This window comes from Lemur catta, chromosome 3 (genome assembly GCF_020740605.2).
Source record: "Lemur catta isolate mLemCat1 chromosome 3, mLemCat1.pri, whole genome shotgun sequence".
Classification (NCBI taxonomy): Eukaryota; Metazoa; Chordata; class Mammalia; order Primates; family Lemuridae; genus Lemur; species Lemur catta.
The window spans coordinates 92726579-92745948 of record NC_059130.1 but is presented as its reverse complement, the minus strand read 5'-3'; the positions used below and the strand labels follow the sequence as shown (position 1 = coordinate 92745948).

At 37.7% G+C, this 19370-nt stretch overlaps 1 protein-coding gene across 3 annotated transcripts in view; it reads right to left on the bottom strand.

Moving 5' to 3' along the window:
* GPBP1L1 (GC-rich promoter binding protein 1 like 1) overlaps positions 1–19370 on the bottom strand; it is a 53245-nt gene that overhangs the window by 14834 nt on the left and 19041 nt on the right. For 2 of the 3 annotated variants that reach the window (XM_045545534.1, XM_045545533.1), the window contains exons 2-5: positions 13680–14716; positions 13000–13115; positions 9351–9480; positions 8669–8955 (exon numbers count right to left, since the gene is read on the bottom strand). In XM_045545534.1, coding sequence (XP_045401490.1) covers positions 8669–8955; positions 9351–9480; positions 13000–13059 — 477 coding nt within the window. In that variant the 5' untranslated portion in view covers positions 13060–13115; positions 13680–14716. The remainder of the gene's footprint in view (positions 1–8668; positions 8956–9350; positions 9481–12999; positions 13116–13679; positions 14717–19370) is intronic. The other variant, XM_045545535.1, reaches the window with a different exon arrangement.

The following is a 19370-nucleotide window of genomic DNA, read 5'->3' as shown; positions in this document are numbered from 1 at the left end:
TGAATGGTTGGTTGATACAGAAAGGTGATCATTTTGGCACTTTTCACATGGAATCTATCAAATAATTACATATTAGCAGCACTTAATAATTTAACACTGTATTCAGAATTATAATAAATAGAAGATACTGAAATACAAAATCAATAGGTATTATGTTAATTTTAGGCTCTCTTGAGTTCCATTTCCTTTGACATAAGAGGCACTTATTTTTTAAATGCACGGACTAAATGTGCAAGTTCCCACTTTCCTATAGGATATGTACGCCAAATATGGAGGCACAGAAAGTTGAATGAGCTGAGAAAGTAATCCACTTTCTCAGTTCATTAAACTTTCCTCAGAGTTAAGGACAATCTGGTCAGTGAAATGTGCAGGATTCACTGCATTTCTAAGACTGCTTTAGTGCAGAGGCAGACCACGTGCCAGGGACTGTGCTAGGAATACAAAGGCAATTCAGATAATTAAGAAGAGTCCCTGTCCTCACAAGGATCACAGTTTTATTACAAAGATAAACTTGTAGACAAGTACAATAAAAGGTTACAAGTACTAAGATTAAAAATTCACATTAGGGAAGAAGGAGTACTATTCAGAGAGGAATTGCACTTGAAAGAGAATTGCCATCATAAAAGGTTTTGTTACAGGTGATAACAAACAAAAGTCCTTAAAGATGAATTTCAAAGCTGGAAAATGGGTGATCCCAAGAACAGAAAGCTCAATGAACACAAAGACAGGAAAGTACGAAAAAGAATATTTACCAATCTGCAAATAGTTCAGCTAGGGAGGAAGGGGACCATTCTGAGGGAAAAGAGATATTTGACAAAATAGGCAAGAGCCAGCCTGTGGTGGATCTTTTAGGGAGATAAAATTTTATTCTGCAGGTAATGGGGATCCATCTTTCATACAGAGTTAACACAGCTCAATCATCAATTTATAAGTTACTCTTGTAGTAGCTTGAAGGATGGATCTAAGGGGTTCAAACATCAACTAAGAGACCATTAGGGGATCAATTCCATAGTTCAGAAGGGCAATGAATGCAACATGAGTAGAGAAAGAGATGAGGGAAAATATGGAGAAGAGTGAAGAACAACAGACTGGACTTAATAACTAACTGTATACGGGGCATGAGCATAACACTGCCGTCTAAACCCAAACTTCACCATCTGGGAACACGGTGGGGAAACAAACAATACAAAGACACCCAGACTATACTACAGAGCCTCTGAATCAGAATCTTCAGGGGCAGAGCCCCAGAAGGTTATATATTTTCAACCAGTCAAGGTAAGAACCTCTATAATAGGAGAACATGCACAAATACAAATCAAACCACTCACTCACTATATAAATGGACAAATCAGTGGCAGAATATGAAGGAACAATACATACATTCCTCTAGATGGAATAGTATAGGCAGGAGGCGCTCTCACGGATAAAAGCTGTGGTTGTTTTCTTGTTTTATTTTGGCATGTGCTCTTAGTCACATTCTAACTACAGTTCTCAGAGATACTGTCGCTATTTATACAGTATCTTTGATCTCTTTCAACTGAGTATTAAAAATGTACTTTTAAAATTTTTTAAATCTCTCCCTCCCTTCTAAAAATAACCACTATCCTGACTTACGATGATCACCACATTACTTTTCTTTTACTATCCAAGTGTGTATAACTCAATGCTACAGTTTTATATCCAAAAAACATCTCTTAACTTTTAACCTACTAGTTTTTTAAAAAAATCACATACCTCTGTATTTCCCATAAATTGATAGCTGGTTCAAGAGGTTATGTTCTAGAGGTTATAGGATCCTTTCTTTAAATTATCGCAAGGCAATGTCTTGGTGGTTTTGTGTTCTACCGTTAGGAGACACATAATATCTGGGTGTGCATCTTTTTGTGATTATGGTAGACGCTGATACTCATAGCCTAAAACACTTGACTCAATATAAGATGCAAAACAATGATCTTCTAATTTTGTAATTCCTACTTTATAAGCTAGCATACTTCCCTAAAAAGGAACTTCCAGTCATTTATTATTTGGTGATTCAGTGATACAGCTCATATGGAAAAGACAGGTTACATGCTTGTTCCTGAGATGAGGCAGGTAACATTATGAACTCAAGGACCTCCTCGTATTTGATGTGATTCAAATGCTTGCAGTTATTATCTTTAATTGATGCATGAAACTGTTCCATGTTTTGGCCTATGGAACCCTCTTCAATTTGGTTTCTAAATCTTTTTGATATAACCCTAGTAGTCTTCAATTGCTTCTTTGTTATCTAGTATGAAAAAAATACTCCAAGCTCTTCTTATAAAAATCCTGTCCCGATACACTATTTCAAGACCACAATGTGGCAGTAGGGCTGCTCATCGCTATGACGTTGTTCATTAGACAGAGCCTAGAAATATCTTTTCCCCTGCCCCGTAACCTCTTACTGATATTTCCAATTCAAACTGAGTACCTTGGGGTTTTAACTAAACATCTATATTATTATTTCCTTTTATCTACACAGAATCCTGATTCTCAAGGACACAAAGGATAGAATAAATAATCCCATTCAATCACTTTATCCCATATTACACACCAGTTTCAGAATAGCAATGTATTTCACCAATTACTAAAATACTATTTTTGACATGTTTTCCCTGTCTTCCCATTAGTTACACCATATCTAGATTGTAAGACCACATAGCTATTACACATCATACTCTCTTATTAACCCTCATTTAGTCTTAGTTCTACAATTAACCATGTATTTATTATTTACCACTATTCCTTTTGTTATGTTTCTAGTTATTTGTCAGAAGCCTGTTCTATAGTAGTTCTTAGGAAAAGTCTTGGGAACAATATTCTGAGTTCTTATACACTGATGTTTGTCACGACCTTTATAACTGAAGATAAGCTTCACAGAGTATAAAATCTTTGGCTCACATTTTCTTTCCTTGAATACTGTAATTATTATTCCATTTACTTCTGTTATAAATCTTTCCTGTCACAGTCTGGTTTTCTTTCTCTTAACAAGTGAATATGCCCAAAGGATATTTTTTCTTTTTTTTTTTTGAGACCAGGTCTCACTCTGTCCCGTGGGCTACATACAGTACAGTGGCATCATCATAGTTCACTGCAACCTCAAACTCCTGGGCTCAAGCAATCCTCCTGGCTCAGTCTCCTGAGTAGCTGGGACTACAGGCACACATGTCACCATGCCTGGGTGTATTTTTCTTTTATGTTCAAGCCTAGTATTTTATAAGACTACATCTTGGCTGTTCAATTTATAAATTCAAATCTTATTGTATTTCACAAAAAGTTTCTTAAATTATAATTTTCAATATTTAAGCCATTCCTTTTTTTGTTAATAGGAAAGATAAATAAGCCATTTCCTTTGTTTTGGTTTTCTTTTGGGAGGGATCCTATAACACCTATACACTAGATCTTTTTTGACAAACTTCTACATCATTTTCCCTCACTTTTACCTTTTATCAATATTGTCCTTGATCAAATAAGTTTTCCTTTCCTGTCTTCTAATTCTTGAAAAATGTTAGTGTTTATTCTCTTGTGTTCCTTCTTGTTTAATTTTCACTTTTCTGAAATCTTTTATTACTACTTCTTTTTAGGGTTCTAGAACCATATTTTGAGTTTTTCTAGATTATGGGTTTTTCTTTTTCTTTTTTTTACCATTTTCTTAATATCATTAAGATTTAACACAGTATGTAATAGTTCTTACCTGTTTTATGGACATGTATACAGGTGTACTTTGCATTATCTATTGGGATATTCATCTGCTCCTTATTGTTTTTCCTTATAAGGTAGAAAGTAATTTGACCTTTTGTTGTTGATTTATATGTGATGCTTTTGAAAATGTGACTCATTACTTCTTTAACATCCTCACTGCTTTCCACCACCCTCTCCACCCCTCCATTCCCGCCTTTTTTTTTTTTTTTTTTTTTTGGAGATAGGGTCTCACTCTGTTGCCCAGGCTGGAGCGCAGTGGCATCATCATAGCTCACTGCAATCTCAAACTCCTGGGCTTAGCAATCCTCCCACCTCAGTCTCTGGAGTAGCCACCATACCCTAACTTTTTTTTCTTTGGTAGAGATGGGGTGTTGCTATACTGACCAGGCTGGTCTCAAACTCCTGGGTTCAAGTATCCTCTCACCTCGGTCTCCCCCCTCCCCAAATAAACTGGGGCTCTGTAGTCAACTTCCTGAGTTAAACCCATAATTTTCTGTGACCCGGGGCAAATTTTAACACCGTTAAACCTTACACTTCTCACCTGCAAAATGGGAATAATATTAATAATTCACCTAGATAATCTATGTCGCTCATTTAGCACAGTACCTAGTGGTTTATTTTTTTCCTCTTTTTTTTTGTAGAGACGGGGGTCTTGTCATGTTGCCCGGGTTGTTCTTGAACTCCTGGCCTCAAGCAATCCTCCTGCCTCAGCCTTCCAAAGTGCTGGGATTACAGGCATAAACCACCATGCCTGGCCTCCTTTTATCTGAACCTTCCCTTTGTCTCTGTCTCTCAATCTGCATTATTATTTCCAACAGTTTGTTCTCAGTGAGAGGCTTTGTTCTGTAAGAGAATACTGGCTGCTTAGTATGAACAATGATAGAACCCTGTGCTGGTTATTAATTTATTGCTTCTTAGTTACAAAGTTATCCTTTCTGCCTTCTCTGTGTAAATGTATCTGGGCACTTTAAGTTTTTTCCTCTGACAGCTGGCATGTTAACTTTTGCCACTGGAGAGCAATGAAAATAACTTTGCTTCCTGTTCCAGTGTGCTTACTCAGAAGGCTCCCGCAGCACCCAGTTCCTCAAAGCCAGATTATGAAGTTCAAGTAAGCTCTGAGGGCAGCAGCTTCCCTCAGCACCCCATGTGAGTAGTTTTGTAGCAGAATGACACTTCTCATGAACAGCTTTCCAGCATGCTCCCCATGGAGAAGCACCTCAGCAATTGCTCTGTCATTCAGTAAGCCACAGCCATTCAGTGAGCTACTTTTTTACAAGATCTGGATCTCAGTCCTGGGTTGGTGGTTGGAGAATGGGGGATTTACCCTTGGGCATCCTTTACCTTAGCCCTAAGGGTAGTGGCTGCTCTTTATATGTGCCATTTCTATATTCTTTAAGGTTCTCTTTGCCTCTTATTATCCAATCTTTCATTACCCCTATCCTGCTATAGCTAGTAATTCTTTCTATTAACTTTCCCTATTCAAACTACTATGTGGTTTGAGCTCCTGACTGGTCCAAACACATCCTTCACATCTTATTCCAGAATGCCCGTATTTACCAGTTATTGGATTATGGAAAACCACTCCCAATTTATAGCTGCTCTTCTCAAATATGCCCTCCAATCCTTCCAGAATATCTCTTGGCTCTGTTGGCGTTCTTCAGACTGTCAGGTACCCTGTTGCTTCCCTTCAATTCCCCTTGTACAAATGCTAATATTACCCAGGCCTCTCAGATTTTGGTGGTTTGTCCCCATCGGCTTTAGTGGTTTGTTGGGAAATCTCACTTTGCTTTGATATAGATGGTATCTGTGGACTTTTCTGGTTCCTCAATTCTACTTACTTTGTCTTAAAATTAACATTATTTTGAAATAATTTCAGACTTACAAAAGAGTTATAACAATAATACAAAGAATTCCTGTATAATCTTCATCTAGATTGCCATGCAAGTTGAGTATCCCTTGGAATATTTGCACATACATAATGAGATACCTTGGGTACAGGACCCAAGTTTAAACATGAAATTCATTTTGGTTTCATAAACATCACATATCCATAGCCTGAAGGTAATCCTATACAATATTTTAAATAATTTTGTGCATTAAACAGTTTAGACTGTGACCCATTACATAAGTTCAGGTGTGAAATTTTCTAATTGTGGTTATGTTGGTACTCAAAAGTTAACATTTTACCACTGTTGCTTCATTATTCTCTCCAAGTATATTTTTCCTAAACCATCTGAAAGTTATAGGACTCAATGCCATTTACCCTTAAATATTTCATTATATTATTTCCTTAAAAGGACACTCTGTTACATAATCACAGAATAATTATAAAAATAAGGAAATTAACGTCTATACATACTATTATCTAATCTACCAACCTTATTCAAATTGTCCCACTGATGTCTACAATAGAACTTTTTTACAAAATTGTTTTTCCCTCACCCCGTAATTAACCTAGGTTTATATATTGCCTTTAGTTGTCATATCTCTAGTTCTTTAATCTGTATCTTTTTTTTCTTCTTTTTTTTTCTGTGTATCTTTTTTCTTCTTTTCATTTGTGAAAACCACAGGCTAGTTCTTTTGTAATTCTTTTGTAGAATCCTCAATTTGGGTTTGTCTGATGTTTTTTCATGATTAGATCCAGGCTATCCATTTTTTCTGGAAGGAATATCACAGAGGTGAGATGCATCCTTCTCAGTGCATCAAATTGGGAGGATTATGATAGCTATTTGTCTCACTACTGGTGATTTTAATCTTTTTTCCTATAAACTAAAATTTACATACAGTGAAATGCACAAGTACCAAATACACCTAATTCCATGAGTTTTGAAAATGCTTATACCTGCCCAACTTCTCTGAAGATAAAAACCATTTCTATCAACCAGAAAGTTCCCTTCACACCCTTTCCCAGTCAATTCCCACCCTGCACAGGCAACCAATTATTCTGATTTTCTTTCCTACCACAGATAATTTGCCTGTTTTGGAATTTCATATATAGTTCTCTATGGAGTCCTTAGGATTTTCATGTCACTTGCAAATGCCAATATAATGCTGAATATAAGTGTTAAGAGTAAACATCCTAATATTGCTTCCAATAATTAAAGGGAGCTCTGCGTTTATCTCAGAATTTGGGGAGATTTCAAAAGCTATGGGCTGGGTGCTATGGCTCACGCCTCTAAACCTAGCACTCTGGGAGGCCAAGGCGGGAGGATTGCTTGAGCCCAGGAATTCCAGGTTACACTGGGGCTATGATTATGCTACTGCACTCTAGCCTGGGTGACAGAAGAGAAAAAAAATAAAGTCAAACATGCAAGATTCCCCACTGGGAATGCCACAGGAGTGATAATGGAGCTTCTAATCAAACTATGCCAATCAGTAGTATAGCATGTAGTTTAAAAAGGTACCTTAACATACTTTTGTTTTACCCCACACTATTTATTTGCTATAATCTTCTCTTTTTACCAAAATGCATTAGAAACCAAAACTACTGGGGATCCAGATCCAAATACATTTGTTTCCTATGTAACATACTTTAAACATTTCATGTCAGATACAAATTGTTATAACCACTGTGGATTTATTTAATTATATGGAACAAAAGTATAAAAAGAAATTTGTTTTATAATAAGAATATACTGTAATTTTCTTTCTAATGCTTCTGTTGCTGGTTTGATAGGAATTTCATCAATTCCTTTACTATGATGAGCAACACAGATTATGTTTTTAAATCATTCCCACTGGTCTTTGTTGGATTTGCTTTTGTATAAATAATGAAAATTACAATTTGGTGTTATAGTAATTTCTGAACTATTGGATATCTAAAACATTCTGGACAAATATTCAATATGTAAAGGCAGTACAGAGCTTTCCAAGGATAAAGTTTCCTGGGGGTAGGAATTCACATTAACACATAATTTAAATCAAGGACCCCAGGACATTTCCTAGACTTGGAGATAAAGGGAGTACTGCCTAAATTTGACTCCTCTTTAGTTGACTTTGTTAACATGTTGAAATGACTATAACAGATTAATCTAATGTACAAATTAAAAATAACTAGAGCTGTACTATCCCATACAGTAGTCATCAGCCACCTGTGCTTGCTGAGCACTCAGAATGTGCATAGTCTATATTGATGTTATACAGAATACACACAGAATTTTAAAGAGCTAGTATAAAAATATAAATTATCTCATTAATAACTGAAAGAACTGATTTTATGTTAAAATGATAATATTTTGTTGACTGAAGTACTAAAATTTCAAAAAAAGGTACTCTAAAAACTCTACCTTTGATTTAGAGGCAAAAAGTCATGGGCATGTAATTCAACACACAACTGTAGAAAGTTATAATGAACATATAGGTGACAGCTAAAATACTCTCAATTGCATGTTCATACTTATCACAATTATTTTATATAATAGAGAACAAAATCAAGACGGGAAAAAACTGTCTTACGATAGTTCAGTAAAAGGCAATTTAACATGAGGCCAGGTGCAGTTGCTCACATCTGTAATCCCAGCACTTTGGGAGGATTGCTTGAGGCCAAGGAGTTCGAGACCAGCCTGAGCAACATATCCATATACAAAAAATAGAAAAATTAGCCAGGCATTGTGGTGTGTCCCTGTAGTCCCACCTACTCAGGAGGCTGAGGCAGAAGGACCCCTTGAGCCCAGGAGTTTGAGGCTGCAGTGAGCTAGGATGATACCACTGCACTCTAGCCTAGGCAACAGACTGAGACTCTGTCTCAGAAAAAAAAAAGTTACACAGGAATTTTGGTTATTACTTTCAAACTAATCATTTAACTCCTGTCCTCTGTAAACAATAAAATCCTAAATTTAGGGACTGCCTTTTCTGTAATTTCTGAAATGTTCTTATTACTAACAAGGTCTCATATTTAAGACATTTTTTTATTGGGGTTTAACCAGGCCACCTAACGGCTGATACTTACAAAGTCTTCTTCTTCAAACTGCAACTTTTCCACCTTGTCTTCTTTCTTTTCTTCCCTAATCTCTGTAGGTGGCCTTTCCTGAAAGGAACAGCCTTTCCGCGAGTGGAAGCTGCCATTCCAATGGCGATGGTTCCCTGTGCCACCTCCACTACGCTGGCTTATAACATCGTGACCTCGGGAAGAGCCATACCAACAAGATGGGTTCCCTGTGATTCCAGCATATGCTCCCTTAGAGACACCAGAGTCCACAGAATCATGGCGGAACAGGGAGGGCTGATGCCAGGAATCTAGAATAGTAAGGAAAGGTAACACATTAGATTGTTTGCTTCCTGCAAATTTAGAAACAATTGGGCCATATGTTTCCTGATCTGGTTTATGGGATTGCCAAAAGGCCTTCAAGGAGACTTTTTCAATAAAAATTCTACACAAAGAAATCACAAAATGTATCTTTTCTTTGTAAGGTAATTTCTAAATGAGTTCTTCAACTGAATAAATGATGCATGAAAACATAAAAACGGTAAGCCTAGAAAGCCAACGTAGTTGGATAATGACTACTAGAGGATCTAATTGAGAAATATATTCACAAAAGATCCTATTTCAAGATTATGGACATACACCCTCAGCCTGGGCCTGCCCTAACTGAGTAGCTTCAATATAGTCATAAAAGTTGGACATGGCTCACCTCCTGTAGTTCGTAGGGGTCCATTGTTAAAAAAGCCATCAGAGGAATTATGTCGACGACGGCTTACTCCAAATCTACCTTCTCCTCGGGGTAGGTGCTCTCCGTGTTTCTCAAAGGTTGCAGTAGGTGACTAAGATGACAAAATATAGAGAGGCAAACAGATAAATAGATATTAGTCCCTATGAATAACTTAAGAGGTTTTGCATCAGGCTTTTCAAAGAACAAGTAATAATGGTGATAGAAGCCCCCATTATGAGCATATTGACCGTAAGGGTACCATAGGACTTTGCATTAATTTAGACAAGTCTTAGGTTGCACGTTCAATTATGAATTCATTTCCTTTATGCCAGAAGGGAAGAAAAGGCAGCCACTTCAATTGTTTACATGACAGGAAAGGGAGGGAAAAAAACAAAACAAAACCCCTGTAAATATCTACAAAGAATAAGCCCCAAAACTTTACACTTAAAATTATTAACTTTGGCCAGGTGCGGTGGCTCACGCCTGTAATTCTAGCACTCTGGGAGGCCGAGGCGGGTGGATCCCTCAAGGTCAGGAGTTCAAGACCAGCCTGAGCAACAGCAAGACGCCGTCTCTACTAAAACTAGGAAGAAATTATCTGGCCAACTAATATATAGAAAAAATTAGCTGGGCAAGGTGGCGCATGCCTGTAGTCCCAGCTACTCGGGAGGGTGAGGCAGTAGGATCGCTTAAGCCCAGGAGTCTGAGGTTGCTGTGAGCTAGGCTGACACCACGGCACTCACTGTAGCCCGGGCAACAGAGCGACACTCTGTCTCAAAAAAAAAAAAAAAAAAAAAAATCTTGTGCCAGGTGTGGTGGTGCGCACCTGTAGTATCTACTTGGGAGGCTGAGGCAGGAGGATTGCTTGAGCCCCCCAAAAATAAAGGAAATCTAAACAGTTTTACTATTTCTGTAAATTATTCTGGAATTAGAGAGAAAACAATGGTTTACATATCACCCTGGTAGACTATACTCTTTGGGGCTGCAGCTTCTTGAATATCTTGGACTACAGGTGTGTACCACCACGCCCAGCTGATTTTTCTATTTTTTGTAGACATGGGGTCTCACTCTTGCTCAGGCTGGTCTCAGAACTCCTGGTCTCAAGTGATCCTCCCACCTCAGCCTCTCTGAGTGCTAGGATTATAGGATTATAGGTGTGAGCCATTGCACCCAGCCCAGTTTTTATAGTTTTATAAAACATTTATTTCCAAACGTTACTTAAAATACCTATAACAATACTACAATTTTGGTATCATCCCCATTTTACTCATTTACACACATTGAAAGAGATCAGGCAGAAAGAGTAAGTCTCTATAGTAACAAGACTAAAAGGAAGCAGTTTGAGAAACATTATTATAGATGAACTATAATATCCTTTCCTATTCCAAAAAAGTTTATTCTATGGCATTCTTATTTTTTTTATTTATTTATTTTTTTGAGACAGAGTCTCGCTCTGTTGCCCGGGCTAGAGTGAGTGCCGTGGTGTCAGCCTAGCTCACAGCAACCTCAAACTCCTGGGCTTAAGCAATCCTACTGCCTCAGCCTCCCGAGTAGCTGGGACTACAGACATGCGCCACCATGCCCGGCTAATTTTTTTCTATATATATATTGTAGTTGGCCAGATAATTTCTATTTTTTTTTTTTTAGTAGAGACAGGGTCTCACTCTTGCTCAAGCTGGTCTCGAACTCCTGACCTTGAGCAATCCACCCGCCTCGGCCTCCCAGAATGCTAGGATTACAGGCGTGAGCCACCGCGCCCGGCCTATGGCATTCTTAAATGATAGAGACCAAAGTCTATAAAATCATGAAAAATACAGGTATGTTTGACAAGGGCTTATAGAAAAACTGTAAGGTTTGGGTACAGACATTTTTACATAATGTCCAGTAAGTATCATTATCCTTGCCAACAGTTAATACTGTCAGTCTTTTTTATTTTACCCATTCCAGTGGGCACAAAGATTTTCTCCTATGTTTTCTTCTAAAAGTTTTATGGTTTTAGCTTGTTAATTTAGGTTATGATCCATTTCAAGTTAATTTTTACATATGATAGTAAGTAAAGGTTTAGGTTCCTTACTCCCCCACCCCATATAGATATCCCCAGTTGTTCCAGCACTGTTTGTATAAAAACAAAAAACTATTACTTCCCCATTGAATTACCTTGGCACTTTAGTCAAAAATCAACTGACTGCACATACAGGCTTATTTTTGAACTCTATTCTGTTCCATTCCTTTCACGTCTATCCTTATGCCAAAACCATACACCCTTGCTTACCGTAGTTTTATTGAACACATTGAAATAATGTCTTCTAATTCTTTTTACTTAGTTCATGTTGTTGGTATTCTTTGCAAATGTAAGATCTGTATACTTTTTAAAGTATTTTTCTGGTTCCTATACCCCCACTCTCTCTGGCCTACCACCCCGAAACCTTGCTTAGGTCAGATTAATTATGAGAAATTATGAGATCTTGATATTCACATGTAATTCAAAATGAGGTTTAGAGCAAAAGGTTGTGGGTCTAGATGAAGCCAGGAGCATCTTCCAAAAAAATCAACATTTAAAAATAGGAAAAATTTTTGAGACTATGTATCAATTTCATTCCTTCTCTATTAGTCACAAAACAGGAAGCACTTTCAAGTTTACCACCTTCTTAAATGTTTCCTTATTTTTTTTTTTTGAGACAGAGTCTCACTCTGTTGCCCAGGCTAGAGTGCCATGGCATCAGCCTAGCTCACAGCAATCTCAAACTCCTGGGCTCAAGCGATCCTCCTGCCTCAGCCTCCCAAGTAGCTGGGACTACAGGCATGCGCTACCATGCCCAGCTAATTTTTTCTGTATATATTTTTAGTTTTCCATATAATTTCTTTCTATTTTTAGTAGAGACGGGGTCATGCTCTTGCTCAGGCTGGTCTCGAACTCCTAACCTCGAGTGATCCACCCGCCTCGGCCTCCCAGAGTGCTAGGATTACAGGTGTGAGCCATCTCACCGGCCAAATGTTTCCTTATTAATTACATAGGCTGTTCTTTTTGTACTTTGACTAGGTCTGCTTTAATCTATATGAACTGGTTACTCTGTTTGTCTTTACCCCTAATGCAAGACACAATTCCCCTGAAATCATTAAATAGATTCATGCCTGTAAAGTAGAATTCCTAGGATTTAATCTGAAATTCATGTAGTAGTTGAACAATCACTGTCTCTCTCTTTTCCTCCTCTTCATCTACTACCATAGGTGAATGTGTTCACTCCAAAGATCTGTTTACCCAAGGGCCACTTTCCTTTCACTTCTGCCCGTTTGACCTCCACAACAGGTTAGCAGGTTTTATTTCCAAAGTGTGCTGCAGCTAATACAGGATGCCTTAAGTATGCCATATAATGAGAAAAGCCTAGGATGAGAAATGAAAAACCAAACAGTACACTTGGTAACAATAATATACACACTGATGTGGACTGTTTGTTTATAATACTTATATACTATTAGAAGAATGCTAATAAGTCTATGAAAATGATTTCTGAAATGCCCAGGCAAGGTTGAATATATAAGAAGCACCTGACTATAAAACTGAGGCCACAGGCCAGCTGGGGATGAAAAAAACTAGTATTTGTGTACTTACTATAGGAATGGAGAACAGTACCTTAGCTGACTGTGGTGTTGAGAAATTTAGCCAAGCAGGAACAAAATCATGCTGCGCCATTTAGGTCCAGTGTCTCTTTTTCAGCAAGGTGAGGCATCCAACCTCATGGCCAGGATCTAAAAACAAGATAACTAAAATTACTCATGCTTGCAAGAATCTGATACCAATCTGATAGCCCTCTTTACAGAAAGTCCTGTCCTTTGAGACTCCCTATAGACTACTTACCACTCTCCATATCTCAGAGACGTTCTAAACAAAAGCAGTCTGTGAATACATGACCGTGAAAAACACAAACAGAAAAATGTAACAAGAGTCTGGAAGGCTTTGTGAAGGAAGCTAATGAATTCTTAAGTTACATCAGAAGAACTTGAATAAACACTGACTTAAAACTACAAATACTTATGAAGAGATTAATCTGCTTCAAGTACTCAGGTAACTTCTAGCAAAAGCAGTAGAAAAGGTCTTCCCAGAGAAGGAAGATACAACCTCTCAAGAGCTTTTGTATTTAGTTCACATTAATTTCTTCAAATACCAATTAGCATCAGTTTTCCTGAGATCCATCGATATCTTCAAATCCCTGATATTATCCAAAATTAAATACATCAGAAAGCAACTGGTATTTTTTATGACACATACACATACAGTTTTCTTCCAAACTTAGACAAATGAAGAATATTTACCCCAGAGTATACCTCTGTGGTCCTGTTTCCTGAACTACTTGAGTCTGCCAGCTGGATCTCCCACGAGGTTTCCTTGTTAAAAGGGTGCTTAAAGTAACCTGGTCAGCAGCACAACTTATGATGAAGCACAAAGCAGCCAGGCTCTGTGTGGATCACTCTCTCAGTCCCCTCAATTGTTCACCTTAAACTACCTAGTACCTGACACGTTTCCAAAAGGGGGAAGGGGGAAGGGGAAAGGGGAAGGGGAACATAAAAAATATTTGTTACATTTAAAAAAGGGGGGAAAGGGGAAAGAGCTATGTCTATGTTCACCTCATTCAACTTGCTTGAGTTATGGCACTATGTTGCTTAATTAGGTGATACATGGACATTTGCACAGTGAGTACAAACACTGTTCATAACAAGGTCATAGCTAGAAAGACAGGTGGGCTCAAGTGTGGGGAAGTAATGTCATCAAGGTGATAGATCAAAAATATAATATTAAAGCCCTATAAAAGATATTCTGAGGAGTCAACTCCAGTGGCAAAACATCCACATGACAAAGCCCTTAAAATACAAATCTCATTATTCTTACTCACACAACTGCTAAAAATACTGTGCAGATATATATTTATATTTGTCTTAACCTTCAAAATTTAAGGACATTAGAAATCTTGTCTAAAAAAGAAAAAAAAAAATCAGACAAGAATTTGATATACTTTTCTCTCCAGGGAACAGCAGCTTTAAAGGCAAATTTCTTGGTGTAAAGCTCCTAAATGTATATTCTATTTCTTTGGTCTTTATTTATAAATTCAGAGCAAAGGTAAAACAAGTAGAAAGATAGGGGATAAGCGTAGTCAAGGAGAAAGATAGTTCCAATATGAGGTTTGCTTTTCTTCAGTTTTCTGTATTTCACTTGTTCTGCCCCTTCCCAAAACTGAATTTAGCTACTGGAAGGTAATACGAAGAATCTTCTACTGCTTTGGTAGAGAAGTCACTTATTATTTGTGATCCATTTCCATCTTCACTCAATCATTTAAAAGGCCACAAAGAGCACTCTGTAAATGAAAAAAACCAAAATAACACATTGAATCACAAGAAGCAAAAATCATTGTCAATTATAACTGCCAAAATGAGACATAAATTATCACATCAAGGTCCCAAGAGTCAAAACCCTTAAGTCCAATTTAGATACTAATTTAATGTGTGACCACCTATAACAACATGACTGGATATAAATCTTTTAAGGATTTCAGAAGAGTCACCTGAACAGAGTTTGTCTTATTTTTTTAAAAACACCAGAGACTGATACTAAAGTTTGCTTTTTTAATGTAACTGTTTCTCTAATTAGCTATCTAAGGTATTCAGAAATGCAAATTAATGGTCTTTTAGATCTAGATTTTTCTCTCACAAATGGAACAGCTTGCTATAAGTGGTCAAAGAGCCATACAGCTTGCTGGTATGTTACAATAGTCATCAACTACCTAATTATTTAGTACTATCCACAGCTAGGATCCTTAAAACAAGATACCTGTCATAGTATTCCTCATGTATTTACATGGTACATATTTTTAGATACCTAGCTCTCAATTTAGAGATTTAAAGCTTTTATTAATATAATCTAACTTGATATGCACTGAGATGAAACAAAAATTTCTTTGGCAAATCTTCAACATTCTTCCAAGGGCTCCAAAGCTTTTTGATAGAAAAAAATTTTTGCATCTGTGGACAATTCTGGTCTACACTGGTAAATTTTAGTTTGAAGGACGATTCTCATATACCCAACTCGGGAGCCTTGCTCTACTGTTTTAAGTTCATGGGAATAAGAAATACCAAATGCAGGAGAGTAAATATCTCTGTGGAATCAGAAAGAGGTCCCAGAGGACTTCAATTGTATCTGTAATGCATTATTTCTCAAGTTGAGTGATGGGTACAAGACTATTCACTTATTATCTATACTTTTATATACTTCTAAAATAATTAAAAGTATTATCAGGACAAGCATGTAAAAAGTTAAGAACAAGCATATAAAAAGTAAAAGATTTGAAAGAAAAAAAGATTTGAAAAACGTAATTTATAAGTTGAAATATATGTATCACCCTGGCTATATATTCCTTGATCACACAAGGAACAGAGTCATAAAAATTGACCATATACTAGTTAACATAGTTAAAAGAAGCCTCAATTAGTTCCAAAGAATAAAACATTCTATGTTTTCTGACCACACTGTATCAAAATTAGAAAATGACTTTCTCTTGCAGTTCCCACTCTCCCTCTCTCCTTCCTGAAAAATAAATTCTGTTCAAAAGTAATTAGGTGAGGTCAAGCAAAGTTAAGAATCTACGGGCAGCAGAGGGGGAGCTGCACAGGTCCAGAGCAGGGTGTTCTGCCTAGCCAGGATGTGAAGGGTATCCATGAGGGTCCTAGAATGGGGAAGGGGGGTGCAGGGGGAGGAGGGAGTAGCCCAGTGCAGGATGTCAGAACCTGCTTAGTTGCATAATGGAAGTGTACCAGTAAGAGAGGCAGCTCAATGCAGACTATGGGAGCCTGAATGGAGTGAGGAGGGCATCCTGGCAGAGGGACAAGGACAAGCCCAAGCAGATTGAGGGCTTCCACATAGCAAGCTGTCTTGCACAGATGTTGCAACATGGGTGTAGTGAGGAGGGAACTAGAGTTAAGGGAGGAGGTAGTAATTGGAAGTTGCTTATATACTGAGAATTGATCAAAAAGTAAAAAATACTGAGGAAAAATGGTAGCCATATTTCTTACTGTGGGAAAAAGGGGGCAATGGTAATGAAAATTTCAAAACACTTAAATAGAATGACAACACTGAGTAAATTTCCAATATAACAGCTAGATCAATACTTAATGGAAAATGAGCTTTAAAAACACTTTTCTTAAGAACTAAAATCACATTAATCTAAGCATTTTTATCAAGAAGATGAGAAAAGAACAATAAAGCAAACCTAAAGAAACAGAAAGAGAAGCAAGAAAAGGTCAGAAAAATACAGATGATTAAAAAATAGAATTTTTAAAAAGATTACTTGGAGAAAAACTCTGGTAAAACTGCTTAGGAAAAAAGATACAAATAAAGACAGCATGAAGAGGAGGAGGAAATAAAACAACAGGTTAAGAAACATCATGAGCAAAAAAACCATATAAACAGTTATAAGCTAATAAATTTGAAAATCTTAAACTAGATATATTTCTATGAAATGGCAAAATTGGCCCAGGAATAGAAAGCTTGAATAGACCTGAATATATTATTATATATCCCATGGATACTTAAATGTGAATCAAAAAACCCTGCCTCTATAGAGTCCCAGGTGAAGAACAGATGTGGAATCTCTACCCATACAGTTTCCTCTCTTGGACAGCAAGTGGGTGCCTTGTTATGAGCTCGGACAGGGCTGGTTTACACACTGGTCCAGGCCTGGAGTTCAGGGCCAGCCTGCAGAAAGAATAGCTAGTTAGGGATAATCCCTTGATCCTGGTTCTGTAGTCCAGTCTAGAGACCTTTATCAGAACTGATTGCAAGACACACTCTGGGGAAGACCAGCTTTTAATAAAACAAATTAAAAGAAGTCAGTCCACAAATATTTGGAAGGAAGTAAAACTGGCAGGACTTGCTAATTGATGGGATATACAGGGTAAAGGAGAAACACAGGCTCATACTCTTGATTTCCAGCTTGTGTAACTAGGTAAATGATTGTATCATTCATTGATATAGAGAATAAATACTGTTTCTTTAGGACAATTCAGAGTTGTTTTTATATAGGCATATTCCTCTAACTCCCAGTAATAGATGTAAGATGATACTGTCCTTATAATAAGTTCTTCTGGAATAACATCAATCAAATCAAGCTTCTTTATGGAAAAGATATAACTGTTTGTTGCATACTTTTTGTTTTAAGAATCCTGATTGAAACCACAGAGAGCCTGAAGTTCAAGGCAGGGAGATGAATCATCTGTTAGGGTATGACACAAAGGAAAATGCTTCAATTTTCAACGTAAACCATTTCCCCTTTTCAAGCACTACTAGGCACACTCCAGTTTTCTAACTGACACATACCACCTTTTCAGTCTTTTATTAATACATACCCAAACTCAAATTTCTGTAGCACAGCCCCAATTGAGGCAGTGACTGCAGAATAACTATTAACTGGCAATACTTTGCTACTGTTATAATCGTTCTACAGCTGTTATATATCCCATAACAACTACTCACCCACTATCTTCTTTTTTGTTTGAAATTTTTGTGAGCCAGGGTCTCACTCTGTTGCCCAGGCTAGAGTGCTGTGGCGTCAGCCTAGCTCACAGCAACCTCAAATTCCTGGGCTCAAGGGATTATCCTGCCTCAGCCTCCCAAGTAGCTGGAACTACAGGCATGTGCCACCATGCCCGGCTAATTTTTTCTATATATTTTTAGTTGTCCAGCTAATTTCTTTCTCTTTTTTGTAGAGACGGGGTCGGGCTCTTGCTCAGGCTGGTCCCGAACTCTCATGCACTACCTTCAATAAGTATTCCAATACCTAAAGTGTAAAGTTACGCAAGAGTGTGGCCTATGCATACATGTGCAGAGTATGTGGTAGGGAGGGGATGCATGATAAATGGGAGTGTTAAGTGAAAGGCAACAAATAAGAGAAAATGAAACAGGACAGATAGAAGAAATTCCTATTCTGGAAGTAAAAAGACTAAAAGGAAACATGCCAAAATGTCAATAATGGTTTCATTAGGATCGTGGATGGGCATTTTATCTTATTAATCAATTTTTTGGTAATAAAATTGTTTTGTTCTAAAAAAAATTTTTTTTCAGAGGAATATTTAATTTTAGTAAATATAACACAGGGAAATGAGGAAGGCAGGACAGTTGGTAAGGACTTGTAAGTAAGCACACCTCAGCCCCAGGGAGGCAGGTGGATGCTGGTGGAGAGCATCATCTAAATCATTTGCCTCCTTCTCGGTAATCCAGTTACCCACAGAGAGGCCATCTGAGTTCAGTTTTTAGCTGGATGTAGTCATTCATTCATTCAACAAATATTTACTGAGCAGCCCACTATGTGCAGGCCTATGCTAATTGTTCTCAGCACACTCAAGCTGTAAGATTAAAATTGTAGTCTTGGCCTTTTGTCCATCAGCAATATCAGGTCCTCATTCTTACTGCAAAGCACAAGTCAGCTTGGCCTCTCAGGTTAATAGCTCTATAGCAAAAAGGACAAAGATTATCTACAGACAGAAACAGCTGACCAAGGCACCATACCATATGTACACCTAAGTCTGATGGATCCGGAGAGGAGATACATAGCGGAGAATGAAATGTAGCCAGCCACATGCTAACACAAATATCCAAGCAAACCTACTCGGAATGAATCCTATTCAAACAATCTTTTTTTTTTTTTTTTTTGAGACAGAGTCTCGCCTTGTTGCCCAGGCTAGAGTGAGTGCTGTGGCATCAGCCTAGCTCACGGCAACCTCAAACTCCTCGGCTTAAGTGATCCTACTGCCTCAGCCTCCCGAGTAGCTGCGACTACAGGCATGCGCCACCATGCCCGGCTAATTTTTTCTATATATACATTTTTTAGTTGTCCAGCTAATTTCTTTCTATTTTTAGTAGAGATGGGGTCTCACTCTTGCTCAGGCTGGTCTCGAACTCCTGACCTCGAGAGATCCACCCGCCTCAGCCTCCCAGAGTGCTAGGATTACAGGCGTGAG